This window comes from Eupeodes corollae, chromosome 1, assembly GCF_945859685.1.
Source record: "Eupeodes corollae chromosome 1, idEupCoro1.1, whole genome shotgun sequence".
NCBI lineage: Eukaryota > Metazoa > Arthropoda > Insecta > Diptera > Syrphidae > Eupeodes > Eupeodes corollae.
In genome coordinates this window covers 62,163,792-62,188,981 of record NC_079147.1, presented here as the reverse complement: position 1 = coordinate 62,188,981, position 25,190 = coordinate 62,163,792, and the positions used below count along the sequence as shown (strand labels likewise).

At 36.0% G+C, this 25,190-nt stretch overlaps 2 protein-coding genes across 2 annotated transcripts in view; one reads left to right on the top strand and one right to left on the bottom strand.

Moving 5' to 3' along the window:
- Positions 1-4,158: 4,158 nt before the first annotated feature.
- On the bottom strand, positions 4,159-5,329 carry LOC129939653 (uncharacterized). The gene is made up of 3 exons (XM_056047756.1): positions 5,092-5,329; positions 4,856-5,036; positions 4,159-4,794 (listed from the first exon to the last, which is right to left on the bottom strand). Coding segments are annotated over exons 1-3 (819 nt in total). The 5' UTR covers positions 5,094-5,329.
- A 727-nt stretch (positions 5,330-6,056) lies between these two features.
- Positions 6,057-25,190, top strand: part of LOC129941045 (methionine--tRNA ligase, mitochondrial) — a 121,391-nt gene continuing 102,257 nt past the window's right edge. Inside the window, exons 1-5 of the mRNA XM_056049591.1 lie at positions 6,057-6,233; positions 6,305-6,585; positions 6,654-7,073; positions 21,902-21,995; positions 22,066-22,236. Coding sequence (XP_055905566.1) covers positions 6,140-6,233; positions 6,305-6,585; positions 6,654-7,073; positions 21,902-21,995; positions 22,066-22,236 — 1,060 coding nt within the window. The 5' untranslated portion in view covers positions 6,057-6,139. The remainder of the gene's footprint in view (positions 6,234-6,304; positions 6,586-6,653; positions 7,074-21,901; positions 21,996-22,065; positions 22,237-25,190) is intronic.

Below are 25,190 nucleotides of genomic sequence, written 5' to 3'. Positions count from 1 at the left end.
TCAATTTCACCATTTGAGATTGCATTTGAAGAAGTAGAATACGATGTTCATAGGAAAGCAGATTATAAGGATCTTCGGAAGGAAAACCCTTTAGGGCAAAGCGAATGAAATTATGTTGAATTGATTCAATACGTTTTCTATGAATTTCGTAATAGGGATTCCATACCTGCGAAGCATATTCAAGATGAGGACGAACATGGCAATTATACAAAGAGAGAGTAACATAGGGATCAATGAACTCCTTTGCCCAGCGTTTTATAAAACCAAGCATAGAACTTGCCTTACTAACAATAAATTTAATTTGATGTGTAAACTCTAAGTTGGAACAGAAATGTACTCCTAAATCTTTAAATGTGGAGACACAAAAGAGTTTTTGCTGGAATATACAGTAGTCAAATACTTTACTGATTAGTTTTTTAGTGAAAGTTATCGTCTGGCATTTTAAAGGGTTGAGTAAAAGGATATTTTTCCAACACCAAAATGTGAAAATATCAATGTCGGCTTGTAAAAGAATACGATCATGGGTGGACATCGTTAATAGACAGGATGAACAAAAAAGGGACAAGATGGCTTCCCTGGGGAACACCAGATTGAGCAACAAAAGGTTCTGAAAGACAATTTCTAAATTTTACCTCATAGGAACTGTTTTCAAGGAATGATTTGATCCAATCTAAGAAAAATGGTGGAAAACCAAGAGCTTTGAGTTTAAATAAAATAATTCCGTGGCTAAGTTGGTCAAAAGCTTTAGAGAAGTCTGTGTATACACAGTCAACTTCATAACCTTGTTCTAAAGCGTTTGAACATATGTTTGAGAATGTGAGGAGATTAGTAAAGGTTGATCTTTTTTTCACAAAACCATGTTGCTGTTCGCAAATGATATTTTTACTAAAATATGCTACGCTTTCACAAACAACTTGTTCAAATACTTTAGGAATGCAAGAAAGCTTTGCAATGGGCCTGTAGTTGCTTATATCCGACTTTTTACCTTTCTTGAAAATTGGTGTTAGAAATGACTTCTTCCATACACTTTGAAATTTGCCTGTTTTTAGAGAAAGTTTGAATAAAAACGTAAAGGGTTCAACGTGACAGTACGGCCGAAGTTGGGCTTGAGGGTATACTGATGAGCATTCCTAGAAGCGCGAGTATTGCGGTTGAACTGTTTGAGGGGAGGAATGCAACTGGCTATGTCTTGTAGATAACACGCTTTAATGATACAAGACAGCATTGCGTTTTCGAAGCATTAAATTCCACGCGGTTTCTTATTCCCCATTGTACAATGCTGTTTAGGTCGGAATTTAATGAGCTTATCATATTTTGTCGTTGCAGTTCCACATCCGAAGAAGAGGGATGAGAATCTAAAAACGAATATGAAAAGCTAAGAGTACTATCGTCAGCGAAACAATGTATTGGATTAGATGTTGCAGACAGGAGATCATTAATAGAAATGAGAAAGAGTGTTGGAGATAGAACAGAGCCCTGGGGCACGATAGCATTTATTTTGTGGTTTTCAGACTTGAATCCATCCAATACAACTTATATTGAACGATTCGAAAGGTAATTACTAATCCAATGAAGGAGGGATTCATGCAAACCGAAAGCACGCGTTTCCATGACCTTGGAAAGAAGGGACGTAAGTGCAATCGGTCGATAATTAGACGGTGAGGTAGATTCGCCTTCCTGAGGAGTTGGACAGATGAAAAATCTTACGCAGTGGTTTTGTTAGCGTTGAAGAGCCGTCTTCAGAACAATAGCGGGGATACCATCCGGACCAGCGGATTTATGTGTGTTTAGATCTCTTTAGGACTCTTGCCACAGTACGAGTGCGAAAAAAGATTGGTCCCATAGAATCACTTACTCGCTCAAGTACAGGCGGAGTCATGACACTCACTGGACACTGGCACGTTAATGCAAATCATGGTGGATTTTTCCTTGCATTTTGTTTGGGAGCTTTCAGAATGTGTGCTTTTTAAAAGCTTTTGAGAACATATATGGGAATGGTGTTGTCACTTGCTTTTTTTCGGTAAGTGAAGTTTATTTATTATTTTTCGTAAATTAACCCTTCGTTCCCGGAAATGTCAACTTTTTCAAATATTTGTATAAAAACTTGAAATTTATATAGAATGTGTAAAATGAATAATGCGTTTAAATAAAAAAATTAATATTCACTATAAATTAAAAAAAAAACTGTTTTTATTTCCTACTATATTTAAATTATTACTTACAATGCACCGGAAGCAACCCTAATCATTTTTTTACAATTTTAAAAATAATTAGAGTTCTTAGAAAACCACATGGTTTCATCGTGAAAAAAAAAAAAATCAAATGGGGTGGCGCAACAGTCCGTTGTGAACCAGGGCCTAGTGACTTACAACTCTCAACCATTCCTGTGTGCGAGCACTGTTGTCAGGAATGGAAGGGACCTACAATTTAAGGCCGAATCCGAACGGCTAGTTTGAGAAAGCACTTTTTCATGACAAGAATTACTCTTGAAGGATTTGTCAATTCCTCGCAAGAGGCAGTACCCGTGAAAATTAATTAATTAATGGTTTCATCGTGAAACCAGTAGGAATATAAAGAAAAAAATATGGAGTATGTGGTTTAATTTCGAAATCATTAGGAAGCAAAGGGTTGAGTTTAAGCGAAAATTATTTATAATACATGGTGTAATTATAGATGGTAAAAATAGTGATTTTGTTCAAAATTAATTAATTTTGTTCAAATTTAAATGACGAAAGTAGCCGCAGTTACTCTTCGTCAGAATAAGGCATTATGCTATTATTTTATATTGAATTTCTTTTAAGGTACTTATATATATTTTATAATTATATTGTGATATTTTGTTTGTTATTCCGAATTAATTTTATGTTCCTTATGCTTGTGTGATATCTTTATAATATAGTATTAATTTATATTATACTAAATAAAAATGAATTTATGTTTACGTTGGTTGTGTGAATAAAAATAATTATTTTTTTATTATAAAAATCAAAAGTTGGTAACCCTATGAATATTTATAAGAGCTTTTTCGAAATTTATAATGAGCACTACGGAAACCCTGTAATATTTGCTCTCTCTCACGCTTAACGAGATTTCACTTCAGCCAGAGTGAGAGGTAAACGTCCTATCTTCTCTGTACTGACAATTTTTGTTGGACAGAGTATAGAGAGTATGATTTTCAGAAAACTATGTCCATTACGCTTTAGGCGCTTGATTTTAGGAAATCCTTTGATAAAATATCCCACAGAATTATACAGCCCAATTCTTAATATTCCCGGGGAAAACAATTCCCCGGGAGACTTGTTCTCCCGAGAGTAAAATTCTCCTATTTCGAATTCCCCGGGAAGACATTTTTCCCTTCGAAATCGGGAATGGAGAATTTTGATTTTCGAATCAGCTGTTTCGTATTGTTTGACAGGAAAAATAACTCGCGAACAAAATTTTCATCATTCAAATTAAAAAAAATTTAAAATGTTTTCAATCGCGGCAAGGATTTTACGTGAAGAATATGAAGAAAGTGAACATGTAAAACCAAGGACTATTAGAAGATCTTTAAGAGATAGTGCGAATCCCTTCGAGTTGCCTCAATGGCTGTAAGTATTCATTCATTCAAATATTGTCTATCATAATTTTTAAAAAATCATTTTTTTCTTAGGTTTCAAAAGCATTATAGAGTAAACAAGGTTTCCTTTAAATACTTGTTGGATGTCCTCATAATGTACAGTAAACCAACAAGAAAGCGTTTTGGAATCCCACCAATCATTTAATTGAGCGCATGTTTACGTTTTTTTGCTGAGGGAGGGTATCAAACCGGGGTCGGAAACGAAGGAAGGGTTGGTATGGCTCAACCTAGTTTCAGCAAGGTGCTAGCTGAAGTACTTGAAGTTTTAGAGGAGCAATTATGTCCACAGTGGATAAAACTACCTAAAACAGTTGCAGAAAAAAGAAATATAGCGTTGGCGTTCTATACGAAACATAATTTTCCTGGAATTGTTGGTTGTGTTGACGGAACGCACGTTCAGATCATTGCCCCTTCTGAAAACAGGCACTTATTTTATAATAGAAAAGGAAAATATAGCCTTAATGTCATGCTCCTTTGTGACAATGAATTAAGAATTTCGTACGTCGATGCTTCCCATCCAGGTGCATGTCATGATTCCTTCATTTGGAATGTGAGCCCACTAAAGGTGCACTTTGAGCAGGAATATTTAAATGGAGCAAGAAATTTTTGGATTCTTGGTTAGTTAGTTCCTCAAGTTTTTCTTTTTTTATCGCCAAATAATCTTCATAACTTTTTTTTTTAAATTCATAAATTTTGTCAAGAGCTCGGTAAACTTTTGTGGTGTTTCTTCTATTTTCTTTAATTTCCTCAACTACACCCTTGACAGCCTCACATAACTCCCTTTGAGTCTTAAGTTCCTCATCAAAAGCTTCTGAGGCAGTCCTTTTCTTTGTACTACTTGTACTCGGACGAGGGTAACCCCTTTGCGTTGTATTTACTGGTGTTGATTCTGGTTCGTCATATAGGGCTTCAATAACTAATTCCTGGAGGTATCCTTCAACTACAGGTTCGTTTTCCGGAGGTTGAACATTTTCTTTGTTTACCTTTTTTGTTTCCAGGCCAAAAGTTTTTGCTGTTACACCTTCTATTGACTCTTTCATCCCAATTAAGTCGTAGACAGCCTGTTCATAGTCGGAAAGTTTTTGTTCTTTGTTTGGCCCACCGCCAGTACCATTTCTGGCCTTAAGGTTTGTAGCAGCCTTAGCTCTAACATATTTTTTCTGGTCACACCACACCTAAAATAATAACACGTACTTCTTAATAATAAATTATCGAATTTTCGTTTAAAAAAATTACCTTTTTCCATTCCGATATGTTTTTGCTTGGTGGCCCAGATGCATTTAAAGCATTTTCAGCCGCATGCCAAAACAGTAACACCTCCTCCTTGCTTCCTTTCTGGAAGCCACAAGCAATATCGCGTTGGGCTTCCATCAAACTCAACAGAATTTGAAGCTGGCACTTGTTTGTTGTTTTAGACCTAAAAAAACTCAAATTTTAACATTTATTGTTTTAAAAAATAAATAAAATCTTACATTTTGGTCAAACTCCCCACCAAATTTATCGGGAAGAAACTCGCGCCAAATACATTTTTTAATTCCCTTCTTTTGACATTTAGAATGCCTACTTTTTTCTCGGAGTATTTGTTCCCACATTCGAAGTTAGTTTATAATAAGGGAAAAGAGAAAAGGGAACAAAATCCCCGGGAATTTTTCGTTTAGAATATGAGAGAAGGGAAAAGGGAAATATTTCCCTGGGAATTTTCATTTAGAATTGGGCTGATAGTCTTTAACCTTTCTGATAAAGGCTTTTAACTGGTTTTCGAATTAATTAAAATTTCTTCTTTTTCTCTCACCTTTGTTTGATAATTCTGGCGTACACCATTGCAAGAAGTCGGCCAAATGAATTTTCTAACCCTGCATAACTTTCGTCAAGTCTTACAACTTACAAGTATAGATCACGTTTAAAGACGTTTTCTTTGATTTTCACTTCGAGGCATATCTAATCATGAAACCTGATTCTTCCTCCACACCAAAGCCGCTTACAAATCTGAAAATTAAATATTTTTTTAAAATAAACCTCGCAACTTGAAAAACATTCATCTTTTTTATCATACCTCTTATGTCTCAAATGAAGCTGTTACTAGCCTTCTACAGATTGTCTTATTTAAACGAAAACAGTTTCGATTCGATTTTAAATGAAAGCTTTTCTTGCTCATGTTAACGTCTTCAAAACTTTTACTTTAACCAGTCTCATCTCAATCAAGTTATTAAATTTTATAAACATTAACTTTACAACTGTTTTAAAATGTTCTTTTTTTACTAAAAATGTATAAAATTTAAAAATATATTACCGGAAACAGAAAATGTATTCTTCTAAAATTCTATTAACCGTCCGTAGTGCCATCTATCATTTCGTGCAAACAAAACCGAAAATTTAACTCACAGCTGTTATTTGACAAGTCTGTCAGCCTACTGTCACTCGTGTTCCATGAAATGACAACACGTAACTTCGTAGTTTGATTGTGTGTCTTAAATTTTATTTATTTTATTAAATTAAATAAAGAATTTGAATGAAATTAACATGTTTCTGAGGAAATTTCTGCAACTACATAATTTCTCTACAAGAGCCAGTGATTCAATTTACGTGACAACTCCAATTTTCTATGTAAATGCGTGTAAGTTTCGTCAACTTGAATATTGCCGGCTGAGAATCATGAATAAAACTCAAGAAATTTGTTTTGAATAGCTCCCCATATAGGTCATTTGTATTCAGCAGTAATTGCTGATGCCATTGTACGCTATAAAAGCTTAAGGAATCCCCAAATAACGACACACTTCTGCACTGGAACCGATGAACATGGGACGAAGATCCAACAAGCTGCTGCTACCCACAATGTCAATGTAGCTAAGTACTGTGATGACATTTCACAGAGCTACAGAAAAGTATTCCATGAATCTGGAATTCAATATACAGACTTTATTCGGACGTCTGAAGATCGTCATAAAAAGGCTGTAGCACACTTTTGGGTTGGTAGCCTTCTTTCATTTAAAATGTTACTTTTTGGAACTCAATGTACTAATTTATTGTCCTTCAGAATGAACTAAAGTCTCGAGGTCACATCCATTCATCTCAGTACAACGGCTGGTATTGTGTGTCAGACGAAACATTCCTCACAGACAGCCAGCTAAAAACTAACCCAGATGGAAGTAAATGCTCCCTGGAGTCTGGACATCCCGTTGAATGGACTGAGGAGACAAATTATATGTTCAGTTTGGCGAAAATACAAGAAGATGTACTTTATTGGGTCAAACAAGGCGGTCGTATTCGACCAGCTAAGTTTGAGAAAATCCTATTAGACTATTTAAGTGAACCACTGCCAGATGTTTCCATATCGAGGCCATCGAATAGAGTTCATTGGGCTATTCCAGTTCCAGACGATGACAGTCAAACGGTTTACGTTTGGCTGGATGCACTGATCAACTATTTGACTTCGGCCGGATATCCAAATGAGAAGGTAAGGATTTAAAGTCAATCTAAGAATTGTGATCGAGTCATAATTAAAATAAGTTCTTGGTTTTATCTTAAGTCAAATCTTGTGTAGGATTGTTTCAACTGAAAAATGATTTAGGCACAAAAAAAGGTGACCTTTTAGATAGTACAATTGAGACCGCCTATAAGAATAGATGTTTGTTTTCTTGAAGCTTTTTGCTAACTATCCCAAATTGTATACCAAGTTAGGATAAGGGCAGAGTTCGTTAAATATTTTAAGTCGTATTTTTAAACTATGCCGTAGTAAAAATTATTTTTAAAGTTTATTTATCTTTGATTATGGTAATTTTAAGATGAAAGCGCCTTGAGGCGGCTTAGAGCCTGCGTGATAATGTAATTGAATTATCTTTTACGGCCTTAGAATACTTTGGATACCAAAAATATTAGGATTTCATATAGTATTTTTTTTTAGAACTACTACAAAATATGTTGGGATTACAGAAACGGGATTTCAGTGTATCTAAGAGTGACTACTCACAATAACCTTTTTTAAGGGAACCATTTCAAAATGAGGGCCACTCTCAATGCATAGTATTTTGAATCCAAGTTTCCGGCAAACATAAAAATGCAATAAAATGGAACCCCACAATTTTGTAGGATACCATCGAATCTTTGAAAATTCAATAGTGGCCTAAGGCTAAAAGAACTATTAAAGGTATATACATCGCTTAAAGGTGTTCAATCGAATTCATCTCTAAAACTGATCGAAGAACATTTGAATAAAGCGTAAATATGACTTATTTTTTAAAATCTGACAAAGAAAAGTATTTAAAAACAAATAATAAAGTGAATATGATATCCTCCGGAATAAGTGGCGTGTATTACTGATTTATTTTCAGAACAAAACTTCATACTTACTTACTCAAGGTAGCGCTACAGTCCGGGCGGACCTGGCCCTCAACCAACAAGCGTCTCCAGCCAGCTCGGTTCCTAGCTAGCTGTCTCCGGTTTCGCACGCCAAGTTGGTTGAGGTCCTCTCCCACCTGCGTGCGCCACCTGAGTCGCGGTCTTCCTCTACTGCGCCGTCCTTCGGGATTGGATTCGAAGACCATCCATGCTGAAGCGTTGATGTCCATTAGCTCTACCTAGCAATTTAAGCCGTTGGACTTTAATTATGCTAACTAGGTCAGTGTCGCTGTACAGCCCGTACAGTTCGTCGTTATATCTTCTCCTCCATTCTCCATCTATGCGTACGGGACCAAAAATCACCCGAAGAATTTTTCTCTCGAAGCATCCTAAAAAAATCTCACATCTTTCTTTGACAGAGTCCAGGCCTCAGCGCCATAAATGAGAACCGGGATGATGAGTGTCTTATAGATGGTGATTTTAGATGCTCGAGAGAGGACTTTACTTCTCAATTGCCTTCTAAGTCCAAAGAAGCAGCGATTTGCAAGAGTTATTCTTCGTTTGATTTCAGCGCTGTTGTCGTTGTCTGTATTAATAGCGGTGCGTAGGTAGACAAAATCCTTAACTACCTCAAAAATATAGCTGTCCATGGTACCGTTTTGTTCAAGACATCGTTGTTCAGTGTCCTTTTTTGATGACAGCATATACTTGGTCTTGCCCTCATTGACAACTAAACCCATCTTCTTCGCTTCCGTTGCAATGCTCAAAAACGCTCCACTGACATCACGCTTTGATCTTCCAATTATGTCAATATCATCTGCGCATCCGAGTAATTGGATGAACCTTTGGAAGATTGTGCCTCTAGTGTTGACGGTTGAGTTTTGCACAATTCTTTTCAGAACGATGTTGAAGAAGTCGCATGACAGTGGTTGTCTAAAACCTTTTTTGACATCAAATGAATCGGTAAGATCTTTTCCGACCTTGATAGAGCAGCGTGCATTCTCCATCGTCATTCTGCACAAACGAATAAGATTGACAGGGATACATTGCCATATAGTCATCCTTATGGCAGAGTTTTCAATGTTATTCTTTAGTCTAAGTTTGACAGGGATGCCAAAACTCCTGGGTTTTTTCCAAGATCTGCCGTAGTGTGAATATTTGGTCGATAGTGGACTTTCCTGGTCTGAAGCCACACTAATAAGGACCAATCAGGTTGTTGACGAATGGCTTCAGACGTTCACATAATACGGCAGAGAGGATCTTATACGCAATGTTAAGGAGATTGATGCCTCTGTAGTTGGCGCAGTTTAGAGGGTCTCCTTTCTTATGTATCGGGCACACTATGCTGAAATTCCACTCATCGGGCATGCTTTCTTCCGAACATATTTTGCAGATCAGTTGGTGCATGCTCCGTACCAAGTCATCGCCTGCTGCTTTGAATAGTTCGGCAGCGATGCCGTCAGCTCCAGCAGCTTTGTTTGACCTGCATTCGTCGTCAACCCAGGGGTTTTGCTGTGGTGGCCGTGTGAAACCTAGCACTTCAGAGGCGGCATCTCTGATGGCTGCAAGGCAATGTTGCCACTGGTTTTCAATGCTTAATGCAGGAAGCATTGGACTCCCTAGGAGGTTATTAGAGACTCGATCGGAAAAGGACATGGTAGTCTGTTGCGATTGTAGCCGTCTAATCTTCTCACAGTACTTCCTTGTATTGGCTTGGATCGGGATATCCGTAGCCGTACCTTGGATACAACGAGGTAGTGGTCCGAGTCAATGTTGGCCTCTCGGAATGTTCGGATATCCTGGATACTGGAGAAGTGTCGTGCGTCGATCGCAATGTGGTCAATCTGGTTGACGGTTGATTGATCAGGAGATTTCCATGTCCCCTTGTGGATATTACTAGCTACTGAACGTCTCGCCCGCAGCGAAATCGATCAGCCTGAATCCGTTGTCGGAGGTAGTGTCGTGCAGGCTGTATCTCCCGATTGTGCCACCAAAGATGTCTTCTCTTACTAGCTTGTCTTTAAAATCTTTTAAGACAATTTTAATGTCATAGCCAGGGCACTGCTTATATGTCTTGTCCAAGAGCTCCAAGAATATGTCTTTGGTGTCTTCATCTTTCTCCTCTATTTAGCCTTGATGCGGATTGTCGTGATGCGCTCGCTCACACTGTTGAAACTTAAGACTTTTTGCCTGAGCCTAGTTCCAACAACAAATCCACACCCAAATAGACGCTGTCTTTGTTCTCGGTAGCAGTCGCCGTAGTAGATATCGCAGTCTTTTAGTTTGCGTTAGCCCGGTCCATCCCATCGCACTTCTTGGATGGCTGTTATATCTGCCTTACAGCAGTTTAGGGCTTCCGATAATTGTTCGGCTGCACGTGGTCTGTTAAGGGACCTAACATTCCACGTACATATCCGAAGTTCGTTGTCCTTATTTCGTTTGCGTGGGTTGTCAACAGTGAATCCGTCCGTATCCGAGGCTTGTTGGTGCTTCGAAACTTAAGGTATTTTTACGTGGCCAGGAAGTCACCCCGACGGCACAACCCCCAACCTGGAGGGCCAGATCCTCATAACTCCAAGGAAGGGGAGCCGGATAAACCGCTCCTTACAGGTCTGGGCTCCGAATATGTCGAAGAAGCTCTATAAGGTGTTCACTAAGTAGTTCAACCTTACTGGAACTGTAGACGCCACCGTTGATTCCATCTCGGGAATTCCTCCGCTGCCGTCTGGATACGGAGAGGTGCCTTAGTGGAAACACCATTCCCCACCTCTCTCGTTTGCTGCCCCCAACAACTTTCCACTGGGGTTGGAACCCAATCTCCAGTTGAGGTACTAGGCACCCGATGTTCACCACGTGGAGGTGAGAGTAGGAGTTGATAGACAGAGGTTGGTTTTAAGAAAAAACCTGTGGACGCTTGTGTCCTCTTGAATGCACATGTCTACCATTTGAACATCATAGTTCTGATTGACAACGGTTAAAACCAATTTTAAGAATGAATTGATTAAAACGCTCATTCCAAATTAATAATGCTTGCAAACCATGGATTCATCTTTCTCAAAACCTTCTGGTTGAGTCACCACCAGCAACTAGTCTGGCTTTATACCTGTCGATGCCACCATTTGACTTATATTTCAACTTGAAAACCCATTTACAAGTGACAGCCATTCGACCAGTGGGTAACTTACACAAAGACCGAGTACAATTCTTTAACAACGAAGAATATTCATCATTAATAGCCTTTTCCCATTTTGGCCAATCAGGACGCTTCCTTGCATCATTCATCGTGATCGGATCATTTTGTACAAATTCCTTGAAACTTAGGCAAGTTTTTAGTATCTGATTGGCCAGCTGCCAAAAAATTAGCTTCCAGTTAAGGCAACTTTGATGGAAAGCTGACTGGAAAGTTAGTCAAGAAAAATTTTCCAAAGTATCAACTCAAGTCTAAAAATCAAAATGACAGTTGATAATGTTTTTTCATTCAACTGAAAGCTGAACTTTACTACTCTATGATTTATTTATTTTCTGCACAACTTAATTAATTGCTTTCTGTAAAAGGGTTCCTTGTCAATTTGGAAAAGAAAAAAGAGGCTGGGATGCGACCCACACTGATAACTTCCCATTCCGTCTGTCGATTTGTCTTGCTTAAAAGTTTGTCTATATGTATCAATTTTTAACAAATTTGTGTACGGGCTGTTGGATTTTTATATAAAAATTACTGAATATTGAAAACAATATTTTCTGTGAAATATAATAAGTTTAAAGCCAATATTTCAAATTTTTGAAGAGATATTTGAGTCGAAAATCAATTTTTACCAACTTTTTTAATTTTTTTTAGGTTTTTATTTTTTGTAAAAAAAATTGTCAATTCGATTTATCTCAAAATTTGTCCTTATGTTAAAAACAATATTTCTTATAAGTAAAAATTAGTAGGAAGCTATTATCTTAAATTTTTGAAAAGATATTTGAGTCGAAAATCATTTTTTACCAACTTTTGTTATTTTTTGTCGGTTTTTAATTTTTTGTAAAAAAACTGTCAATTCGATTTTTTTCAAAATTTTACTGAATGTTGACAACAATATTTTTTAAAAGAAAAAAGTAAATTAAAGCCAATATCTCAAAGTTTTGAGTCGAAAATCAATTTTTACCAACTTTTATTAATTTTTTTTTTAGGCTTTTATTTTTTGTAAAAAAACTGTCAATTCAATTTTTCTCAACATTTTTCAGAATGTTCATAGTATTTTTTTATAAGAAAAAATAAGTTTGAAGCCTAAATTTGAAGTTTTTGAAAAGATATTTCAATCGATATTCAATTTTTACTAACTTTGAGTAATGTTTTTTATTAAAAAAAAAAACTGTATTAAAAAAAAAACTGTCAATTCGATTTTTCTCAAAAATATACTTCTTTGATATCACGTCACAATATGTTATATAAAATTTAATTCAAGTCTCTAGCGTTTTTGGTTCGTAAGATATTTAGGGTTAACCAAAATGTTCACCTTTTTTTTCAAACTGCTATGCTATGGTAAAAAAGACCACCAACGCAATATTCTTGAGAGCCCTTTCTGCATCTTTCTGCCTTATTATCTCTTCTGGTTCTTGAGCTATGGAAGACGAAAAAAACGTCGCGAACGTACGGACGTACGAACGTACGTACACACGCACGCACAGACATCTTTCTAAAAATCTTTTATTTCGACTCCAGGGACCTTGAAACGTCGAGAAATGTCAAAATTTTTAATTTGACAAATCGGACCCATTACAATAACTGCCTATGGGAAGTTAATAACTAATATTTTACGAGTATTGTATGCAAAATTTTGAAACTTATAATAATTGCCTTGCTCAGTTTCTAAAAATGTTTGTTGTTAAAAAACGAAGTCGCGATATCCGTTTAAACTCCCAAAAACCATTTCGTGTTCTTCTGTATTTTTGAAAAAAAAAAAAAAAAAAAATGAAAAGAGTCTGCGATGCAAACTAGTCTGATAACTTCACCTTTTTCTGTTATTCTGTCGCCTGAAAAAAAAAGTTTGAAGTCAAAATCTTTCTTAGTTCTCATCATACTTAAGTCTAAACCGATTTTTAGTTGTTTTTTATAAATTTTTATAATTTGTAAAAAAAAATTTCAAAGCTTAACTAAAAGTTAGCAAAACTGTTTCGCATTATGATTTTTAACAAGATTGATTTCAATATCCACTTTTTCCCAGCTATTTTTGTCGAAAACCAATTTTTACTAGTTCTTAGTAGCATTCCTTGAGGGGACTTTTATTCCTTATAAGAAAATGCCTTTTGGATTTTTGTAAAAGATTCACCTTATGCGACCAACTATATTTTGTATAGAATACTATAATTTTGAAGTCACTACTTTTATTCATTATCTAGACCTTCCAATAAAAAATTATTCCTTACAAATTTTGTGTAGATTTTTATTTTTTATACAAAAATTTGGATTTTTCTTAAAATTTTACTAGATTTAATTTTTTTTTTCACGCAATAATTGTGGAGTCAATTGGTCGTATTCACAAAGCTAGTGGCTACGTAGTCAAGGAATTCTGATCAGCTAAATCTAACTACAAAAGTAGTTGGAATTTCCCTCCTACGTAGTGTACCAATTTTGGCTAAAAAGTTAGTGCACACTGGTTTTGATGTTTAACAATCAGTTGCCCGGTAAGGACACAAGAATTCAAAATGAAATTAATCTTTCAGTATTTAAATAAAAAATCAATCATATTGTGTCTTCTATTTGGTTTTATTGAATTTTAAAAGAAAAAAAAAACTATTTAAAGTTCTTAAAACACAAATGTTTCTTATTTTATATATTTGTATTTGTCATTAATATGACAGTTCCGGATTGACTAGTTTTGTCGAATTTTGACTAAGCAGCCACTAGCTTTATTAAAAAGCCCATTAGCTACGTTGAATCTCGTGTTGGAAAGGGTATCCCGCATAGCTGAATATTAAGATACCTTTTTTGAACTATTGCATACCTAAATTGAGATAGCTGGCACAAAATAATAACAACTTCCAGCTGTTCACAAAAATCATAAAAAAAGTTCATATTTTGAGGTCCTAAATTATTGTTAAATAAAGTTTTCAATGACTTAATATATTAGGTGGCGCAACAGTGCATTGAAAACTAGCCTACTCATGGAGAACAGTACCCATGAAAAAAACTTTAGGTGGGTGGAGGCAGAGATTAAACCCAAGATCCTGGCATGACAGACCAACGCACTGACCATCATTCCACGAATAAAATAGATAAATTTAGTACAAAAAACAGCTGTTCTGTCAGATATCAACATATACCTTAAATTCTCAGATACCGTTGGATCCCCTTTTTGACATCCTTTCTGATTGGAATCAGTTGTTTTTTATACGTAAAACACCGACAAAGAGGCATCCGGATACCCTATCTGTCTGATTTTGGAAAACACTAAAGCTTTTTGGCAATAAAATATTATATTCGAGTAAAATTTTGGTATTTACAATTATTACCTTGTTCCATTTTTAAAAATGTTTGTTTTTTAAAAAAATAAGTCGCAATATTCATTTAAACTCCCAAAAACTATTTCTTGAGCTTCCATATTTTTGATAATATGTTCAAAAAGAGGCTGGGATGCGAATTACACTGATAACTTCACATTCGTCCGTCGATATTTTTTAAAAATGTTAGTTGCACTATTTTTACTAAGGTAAAACAAAGTTTGAAGTCAATATCATTCTTAGTTCTCATTAAACATGAGTCGAAAACCATTCTTATTAGTTTTTAGTTAGTTGTGTAAGTTTAACTTTTTTTTAGTTGTCTGATTTTTCTAAAAAAATATCTAAATTTCAAAAAAACAATAAAAAACTATTTATTTATCATAAAATAAGCTAGATTTCAATATCAATTTTCTTTGAAAACCAATTTTTAGTAGTATTTTCTAAAGGTTTTTATTTTTTGTCAACGTGCTTTTATTTCTATTTTTCTAAAAAATTAGTAGATGTTAAAAGCGTAATTCTTTAACTGTTAAATTACTTTGGAGATAATATCATTTTTTGTTCGAGAAATATTTGTAGATGTTTTTTTTTCGAAATTATACTAGTTTGGTTTTAAAATACAAAATATAATTGAAGTTGAATAGTACCAACTCACCTACTCAATTTTTTGAAAGTCCTTTCGAGACCTTTTTATGTTATTATATTAAAACTAAATTTATTTGAAGTCGATATTACAGCCGATTCTTGAGGTATGACGGATACAAAAATGCGACCAGAATGTAAAGACGTATGCACATAAAACGTAGGGAGAGATTCAGCGACTTCTTCTTTCAACTTAAAATATGTTAACTTCAATAGATGGATGGATAAGTTTAAACAGATCAATTTAAGCTCTGACCGAATGTACCAATAAGAATTCAACATAAGTTTTCTTAGACCTTTTGCCAGCATCAGCATCTTCCTCATCATCTCGTCGCCATCAAAGTCATCATTATCGTCGTCGTCCTTGCCGTCAGCATGATGATGAATTATCATCCTAGAGCGGGTTGGATCTTTAGCTTCAACTTTACGAACGGCCGGCGGCGGTGTGCGTAATGGTGAGAGAAGTGCAGTTGATGATAGTGGCATCCAGCACCGCTGACGACGAACGCAGGTCCCGCAGTGTTAGCTTCACAACCAGTATTAGCTAGATCAACTTGACTGCTGAAACGGCTGAAATGTTGTTACTTAACCTTAACTCCATACTCCAAAGTTGTTAACTTTTCCACTCGTCTTTATGATTCAAGAATATTTTCCATCTTTTTTTTTTCTGTTGGGTTAAATTCTACTTTGCTATCGTCATCCTTCTGGCAGTTTTTTCAACTCTGATCTTTAGTCTTTGTTTTCCATTTTAATACTTACCAAAAATATAAAATATGACACTTGTGAACCAAACACCTTCCGCCTTACTAACAGACATCTAAAAGGAAGAAACCATATCCGATACTCGACTGTAGACGAAAGATATTCCCATGTCACGGTATCCCCAATTCCCCATTCCTTCTTATGCCTTAAGATCTTCGATCAAATTAAATTACTGTCTTCTCATCTAGTTTTTCTGCTTAAAGAGTTGCTCTCAATTTCCGAAAACCTTCAAACCGACAAAAAACTTTGATTTCGATTTTAGGGTATTTGAAACATCAACAAATTTCAATATTTTCAATTCTTCAAATCGGACTGGTTAAAATAAATTCCTATGGGGTGTTAAAAATAATGATTAACGTTATTAACCCTTAATCTTGACGATATAATAAATTCTCTGTTGCAGCTTATAAACTTCCGTGGCCTGATGAGTAGTGCGTAGGCCTGTCATGTCCGAAGTCTGGGTTTAATCGCGGCCTGTGCCATCTAGAAGTTTTTTTCACGGATATACTGGGATCGTAACGAAATCCCGCAACACAAAATCCCGCGTAACGAAATCCCGCCGATTAAATTTGATATTTTTTGTGTGACACACGCACAGAAAATGGTCGGAGTAACGAAATCCCGCCGATGGCCGCGGGATTTTTCTACTCCTTTTTGGCAGGATTTCTAGTACGGCATAAAAAAGTACTCTGGAAAAAATATTTTATGGAAAAGTAGTGAAAAATATTTTGTCTGAAAAAAATATTTTTTCCTTCTTGTCGCTTATCGCTTGTTATTTTCTTTGAAAATTTATTTTGGTGGATTGTTAGGTTATTCGTATGTAAAATTTGATTTTGAAGCTTATTCCGGCGAAGTTAGCCTCTTGAGGGTATTTGTGAAAAAATTGATTTTTAGCACGCTTAAAGTCGTATTTAAGCTAAAATCGATTTTTTTGGAAAAAACGCTCCAAAAGTAGAAATCTTGTTTTCATCTCTTTGAATATTTTTTGAAGCTCTCAAAAGAACTTTCAAAACGCTTAAACACCGTTTTAAGCTAGTAAATTTTCAAGCGCTTAAGAACATTCTCAGAATGAACGTTCTAAAACGCCTATGAAAGGGCAGCGAACTCAACACGCTTAAAATGCTTTTTAAGCGTAAAGGAAGATTCACATATCGAATCAACCAAAACGCGAAAAAGCACTTCGAGCGCTGTCGTCACTCTAAATAGAGCGCTGGTTGAACTACAAGTTCATATCTCTGTGTGAGGTGTTCACCTCACGGAGTCCTAAGAAGAACTGAAAATAATGCCAAATGAGCACTACTTTTATACTCTTTTCAAAGGATGCATGGCAGTTTTTTCAATTTGATTTGGATACGCCTCCTTCGTACTTGTTGATTTTCATAATTGAGAGTGAGGTAGGAAATTTTGCGAAAGCAATCATACAGGATTACAGTCAATTATTTTTGTCTAAAAAAGTTGTTGATATAGGCGCCTGCCTGGCGACTTTACATACCCTAAGCGGAGCAACGGAGTTTCGAGAGCGGGTGTGAACCCCGCAAAGCGGAGTTTAAATCCTGAGATCCCGCGAAGCGGGCCACCCACAGGTTCTTTTATTAAAAAAAAAGTTGTTGATATAGGCGCCTGCCTGGCGACTTTACATACCCTAAGCGGAGCAACGGAGTTGCGTGAGCGGGTGTGAACCCCGAAAAGCGGAGTTTAAATCCTGAGATCCCGCGAAGCGGGCCACCCACAGGTGCTTTTATTAAAAAAGTTGTTGATACAGGCGCCTGCCTGGCGATTTTACATACCCTAAGCGGAGCAACGGAGTTGCGTGAGCGGGTGTGAACCCCGAAAAGTGGAGTTTAAATCCTGAGATCCCGCGAAGCGGGCCACCCACAGGTGCTTTTATTAAAAACAAGTTGTTGATATAGGCGCCTGCCTGGCGACTTTACATACCCTAAGCGGAGCAACGGAGTTGCGTGAGCGGGTGTGAACCCCGAAAAGCGGAGTTTAAATCCTGAGATCCCGCGAAGCGGCCCACCCACAGGTGCTTTTATTAAAAAAGTTGTTGATACAGGCGCCTGCCTGGCGATTTTACATACCCTAAGCGGAGCAACGGAGTTGCGTGAGCGTGTGTGAACCCCGAAAAGTGGAGTTTAAATCCTGAGATCCCGCGAAGCGCGCCACCCACAGGTTCTTTTATTAAAAAAAAGTTGTTGATATAGGCGCCTGCCTGGCGACTTTACATACCCTAAGCGGAGCAACGGAGTTGCGTGAGCGGTTGTGACGCCGAAAAGTGGATTTTAAATCCTGAGAACCCGCGAAGCGGTACAACCACAGGTACTGTTTTCAAACAAAATTTGTTCACTTCGATTAGAGTTTATTAAAAAATAATACTAATGCAGGCAATTTCCAAGAAGATGTATCTCCTCATAAATAATTGGTCGTCCTGAAAAGGACGGATTGATTAACTTTTATTTGGAAGGCCAGCTACCTTCTATGCCAAACTCAGATTGTGAGCAACATTTCTTAAATACTGGACTTTGTCGCCTGATGTCCTCCTGCTCAACACTCTCTGCAGCTTGTCGTTCCTCTTTACTGCCTTAGTTGTTGGTGGCTCTTCTCCCCGCCGAACTCTCTCAACTGACAGTTTTGCAACAATGCATTCTTTTGAGAGGTCCCCAATCAACTTGTAGAGGCCTGCATGTCTTTGGCTTACTACGACCTTAAGCCGTCTATGCCATGCCTCGACACTGTTTTGGGTTCTAGGAAAACTAGTTTCACTAGCAGCACCCGTTGTCCAAAAGTCTGGACTGTATCGAGGTCTTGATGAAGAGCTCCCCAAGTAGTTTCTTTTGAACCACTTTGCCAGCGTCTTGCTTTCGGCAAATTCCAAGGCCCCGTATGCTGCCTCAAAATATTCTAGAACCTCGCCTGGCGGCACAAAAGCCAGTGCTTTTATCATCCGTATTTCCATGGCAAAATTTTCATTTTGCCCATATTTCACTTGAAAGCCCAAATTTTGGACTTTCCGCCAAATTATTTGGCCAAAATGAAATAGACACCCGTTGGTCTGGGTGTTTGGAAAAAATGTTTGGGCGGATCTTATGATGGCCATTTCGAAGTCCGAAATTATCCTTTCTGGATTAAGCGATATATTTAATTCGCAGGCGCATTTGAGGAGTTGGAGCCAAAATTCTTCATACGTCTCCTTCGACTTCCGGCTCATTAGTCAGTAGACAAGGGGGACAACAATTCCATCAATATGGCCATGTACGGAAAACAATTGCCCCATTATTGTTGGCACCACTGCAAATGTCCCATCCACCAGCCAGCATTTTGCCTCAGACAAAAGCTGGATGGTTTGCCTTGTGCCCAACAAAATGTTCTTGCCGCCCGGGTATGAATCCTCGGAAAGCACAAAGAGCTCACCGTCGGTATACTTAATGTGTTCCGGAATACAAATCTCCTCCAGCGTAGAAGGCTCTTTAATAAGGCTTTCACGGACTCGATGAATTCTCATCTTTTGAGCTGCCTTTGAGGGAAGGCTTGGTCGACAAGCGGGCTCGACCATTGTAATTGTGTCCCTGATTATAATGCTTGGGGGCAGTGCCTCTTTGGCTTTAAGCTTAATTTGGTGGTTGGCTTTATGGACTTCCTTTTGGAAAGCCATAGGAGCGTGGGTATGGTCGTTCACCTTGTTGGAAACCACCACCACGTCACCAACATCTACTGTGTGAAGTCTTGCAGTGCATCGCAAAGACTTTCTTTCAGCACAGCACCAGAAGCTTTTTTCTCCTCTTTTTCTCTCCAAGTGGAAGAGGTAACCATCTTTTTCAATTTTTCTTCCTCCTTTATTGGAGTGCACAACCTAAAAATAAAAGAAAATATTGACTTTAACAAAAGTTTTTTAAAAAGTTAAAGATAAAAACTAGACAATTTGTATATTTGTAAAATTTTGTGAATAATTCAGTTTAATATTAATTAAAATAACGCTTTTCCAACAAAAAATTATTATATTCTAACACTTAAATAGGTTATATAAAATCACTGTAATCACTTTTCCATTTTATTTTGTAGGTTTCACTGTCAGAATTCTTCACTTTTGAATAACACATAGATTTAATAAAAAAATTTACTTTTTAATTAAACACTTTTCTACCTTTTCCACTAAGGTTCACAAAATTTCACAATTGGAAACATATGACACAATCACATATTAACTCTACATACCTGGGCATTTCCGAAATCCATTTTCACAATACTTCACGTAGAATTTCACTGTTTTCACTGTTTTCACTATTATTTCACTGTTTAATCACTGTTTTTCACTGATATTTAAAAAAGGATCACGTTTAATTAATGATTAGTATATGGAACTGAGAACTAAAAAGTACGAACCATGAAAAAAGGACGAATTATAGTCAAATTTTACACAAAATATCACTTTTGAAATTTGACATTTTAATTACTACAACGAGCAACCAATTGACAAATGAAAAAAATTAATGCCGTTTTGACAATTTGTTGCGTATCAAAAATCAAAAATTAGAAAAATTTATGAACTATTGATTATTAACCTGTAATATGCATTAAAGGACGAACAAAATTTTGGTTTCAAATAAAAACCTTGCACTGACTAATTTTAAATGAAATAACATACTTTATCCATTTGTTTTGGTCCTTAGAATTTTTGTGTAGCAAAACTATTCAACTAAGAACAAAAATGTCAAAGGAAAGAACAAATTTACCGGAGCATTATATGAATAACTATAAAGGCAAAATTTTCACTTTTTGAAAGATTTTTTTATTTTGAAATTAGTTTCACTCTTTACAATTTTTTGTAAGTCCTCAAAAGAACATTTTAACACTAAATTTCTTAAGTTCTGAAAAGCTTGAACGAAATTTTAAGCATTTTCTACCTCAAACCCAATCGCCACAAAACGCTTAAAATGATATTGAAGCGAAAAAGAGAATTCCATCCCACGGGACTCTAAAACGCTTAAACACGATTTTAAGCGTTCTCAACCCAAAACGCTTAAAATGAAATCGAAGCGAAAAAGAGAATTCCATCCCACGGAACTCTAAAACGCTTAAACACCATTTTAAGCGTTCTCAACCCCAAACCCAATCGCCACAAAACGCTTAAAATAATATCCAAGCGAAATAGAGAATTCCATCCCACGGAACTCTAAAACGCTTAAACACCATTTTAAGCGTTTTCAACCCCAAACCCAATCGCCACAAAACGCTTAAAATGATATCCAAGCGAAATAGAGAATTCCATCCCACGGAACTCTAAAACGCTTAAACGCCATTTTAAGCGTTCTTGACCCATCCCCTAAGCATGCTAAAAATGTCCTTTACGCATCCAAGGAATCTTGCTATTCCTGAATGCTAAGAACATTCCAAGCAATGCTTTACTTACCATAAACCCCTCACTCCATACCTACCTGTTCAGGAGCATTCATTCCCAACCACCTTTGCATGCATCCCGCCGTCTACTGAAGAATTTCCAAAAATATTCTTGGTTAAGTACAATTTTGAAACGACAAATTTTTTTCCTTCGTTCCACAGATTCTCACGATTTGATACACCAAAACCAATACAGTGCTGTCTTTCAAACAATCTAAAAAGTATCCATGATTCTCATCGAAGAGTGTCTCCTTTCATATGAAAACAGCGGTGTCGAAATAATTTGAAAAGGGAGCGAAACGGCGGGATTTCGTTACGCGGGATTTTGTTATGCGGGATTCTGTTCTGCAGGATTTCGTTTTGCGGGATTTCGTTTTGCGGGATTTCGTTATGCGGGATTTCGTTACGCGGGATTTCGTGATGCGGGATTTCGTAGCCAACCCGGATATACTACCTCTTGAGGAAAATTGACGAATCTAATTTTTCTTTTTAGCTGTTCAAGTTCGACATGAAAACTGTAGGTCCCCTCCTGCTCCAATATATAAATGGTTAAGAGTAAAAAGTCATTATAACCTGCTTATCTACGATTTGTTTCGCCATCCACCTAATTAATTTATTATATTATATCCCCACGTATTGAATTCATTTAAATCTTCAAATTATGTATTTCAGTTCCGAAACAATTGGCCACCTACAACTCAAGTTATTGGAAAAGATATTCTCAAATTCCACGGCATATATTGGCCAGCATTTCTTATTGCTGCTGGTAAGTTTTCCAACAGTATAACAAAACATAAAACTTTGTAAACTTATGAACAAACAAATTAACTTCCTAGGTTTGGAACCACCCCAGCAGCTATTTGTTCACTCCCACTGGACTGTCGACGGACAAAAGATGTCAAAGAGTAAATTTAATGTTGTCGACCCTTTAGAAGCTTCAAAAATGTATACTATGGAAGGATTACGATATTTTCTATTACGAGAAGGAGTTTCTCATAGTGATGGCAGTGAGTATACAAATTATATTTCCCCTTGTTCCAAAAGTGGTCCTTTTAGAGCTTCCAAGAAAATTTACTTCCTCTCTCAAAACATCCTCCCTCAAACTTGGAAGCTGTGTCAGCATAGTGCAACAATGCATCATTGGCAACCTAAATTACATTATCGCATATTCATCTACTTCAGCATCAACAAACTTTGTTGTAAATTTGTAACAATTTCCTCTTTTCGTTGTCTCTGAGTTGTCTGGAGTCGACGAGCGACGACGACGACTTGATAGCCAGAGACGGTTCCGAAAAAATAAACTTGAAAATATGCACGACACAGAATAAAGGAAGGATGTCATCATCAAAAGGTGTAACACATCCTTTATACTTTTGTTTTCTCCACTGAATTTCAGTCTGAAAGTTATGTTTTGAAGGACTTTGAGCAACTTCCTTCCGTCCTTCCCTCGAACTAATGAAAGTGTTTTTGGTTATTATTTGTACTTATATTTTTATTTTCAATTTTAATTTTTAGTTTAATCTTTTGAAGAAAGTTCTTTGCAAAGTCGGTTTTGTGGTTTTAAGGAAAGCAAATATTATTTGTAAATTCAATTTTCTTAACTAAAAAAACTTTTTGTCACTGTTTCTGAAAAGGGCAAAATAAGTTCATAAAATTTAGAGGTCATGGGTGTCGTCGAAAGGTAAACACTTTGATTGGTTAGCTACATATACACATTATACTTCAACTTATCCTATTAGTCAGTTTATTTTGTTTGTAATAAAGATTCAAAATATATATATTTAAATGAAATTAGCATAAATTCGCGAAAGGAGAAAGTTTTCAAAGTGTTTACGGAAACTTTTATAAATAACAAACAGCGGTGCCGGTCGCCACACCAAACCGCCAACTCAAATTGCAGCAAAAGACTTTGTGATTATTTGAAAAACTTTAAAAAGAACAAACTTTATTTGGTTTTTTAATTAGCGAGAGAATTTGTTATAGTTTTGAATTTATCAAGAATTTATTTATCATTTTGAATTTGAAGCCTTTAGAAAGTCTTGGTAGAGACGAAGAGTGAAACTTTGTTACACCTAAGTAGGTAAGGAATAATAAAGTAAAATTAAAACTGTAGGTAAGTAGGTACTGATGAATCGCACATTTCCTTTATTTTGTGTTTTTTAGTGGTTGCGCTTTTATAGGGAAAAGCCCTTGTAGCTAACGCTTTATTAAAATATTGTTAGTACAATTTTATTATGCTTTCAATAAAATTATAATAATAAAAATAGTGGTTGCGCTTACCATCAAACACTTTGTTCTGAAAAATGTATTATTTTTTTAGCCACACAAACAAAACAATAATTTTAAAAGAACCAAGTTGTAGTGAAGTCGAATCTTTATAAGACTAAGTTAAAACATGTAGAAAATAGTTCTTATTAATAAATTGTAAGACGATTTTATAAAGTACAAATCTTTGACTTCCAGATACAGTACACATCATACAAGTGCCTTACTTAGTTTCAAGAAATTTACAGGAGTTATGAGTCTTCATTTGATACTACATATGAAGTTTTGCGAAATATTCAACTTTAATGCTTTCATCGTTTTCAAATATTTATTCAGTGGTAATTTTGAATGCTTCCTTAGAATCCAAACATGTATTTCAACTATCTACACAATCTTTAAAAATAGCCTTTTGCAATATTATTTTCATATTTTTCAATAGGGTTTAAAAATTTCATGTAAAAGCCTTGATTTTTCTGTTAAAAATGGTTTATTGTTTCTTTAAGATTTATGTTGGATAGTTGAAATCTTTCAACTTATGAACATTTTTTAAAATACTATAAATATATTAACTGAATTAAGTGATTATAGAATTGGAAAATTATCAGGAATTTTGTGAAAAAACATACACGATAAACTTAGAAAGCCATACAAAATATTATCGGCCAGCTTGATTCTATCGCTTCGTTTTGTTCGCTATTTCCGTTCGTACGTCCGTACGTACGTTCGCAACGTTTTTTTCATCGTCTATAGCTCAAGAACCATAGAGATATCGACTTTAAATAAATTTTGTTATACAGATAATAAGTCGGTGGGTGGTTTTTTTTACCATAGTAGTTAAAAATAAAGGTGCAAATTGTGGTTAACCCTAAATATCTTATGAACCAAAAACGCTAGAGACTTGAATTAAATTTTATATAGTACATTGTAACGTGATACCAAACAAGTATGTATATTTTTTGAAAAAAAAATCCAATTGACGGTTATTTTTATAAAACAAAAAAACTGAAAAGAAAAATTTGTTTTACGAAGGGAATGCTGTTGAGGTTGTAAAAGAATACAAATACCTTGGTGTACTATTCACACAAAATATGAAAATGGATAAGCATTTAAAATATAAATTATCTAAGGCGAAAACTGCAATAAACGCTACTTGGAAAAATTGCTTCAACAACAAATTCATAAGGCACAGTTGTAAATATCAGGTCTTTGAAACTGTAGCGCAATCAATCATCTTTTATGCTGCACAGGTATGGGGAGGTTCAGAATATGAATCGGTTGAGAAACTTTAAAGTTACTACCAGAAACGAGCATTTCATTTCCCCCCAACGCACCGAACTATATGCTTATGATTGAGACTGGATTGCCTCCGTTACTAATTAAAACACTCAAACTACAAGTTGACTATGTTCTCCGTGTCATGCAATTGCCTGATCACCGGCTCCCTAAGATGGTCGCCATTCAAGTGGTGCGAAGAAAAAGAGGATTTTTTAAAGAATGGGAATGTTTAGCTGAAGAGTGTGGATTTGTACTTGATATAAATATAGATGATCCAAGTACTGCGAGTTCCCGTGGCATGATGGTTAGTGCGTTAGACTGTCATGCAAGGGGTCTTGGGTTTAATCCCTGCCTGTGCCACCTTAATTTAAAAAATTAATTTTCGCGGGTACTACCTCTTGCGAGGAATTGACAATTCCTT

Excerpts from the sequence above, each read along its gene's own strand:
- LOC129939653 (XM_056047756.1), bottom strand. Across the intron at positions 4,795-4,855 it reads ACATATCGGAATGGAAAAAG|GTGTGGTGTGACCAGAAAAA; the intron begins GTAATTTTTTTA and ends TTATTATTTTAG.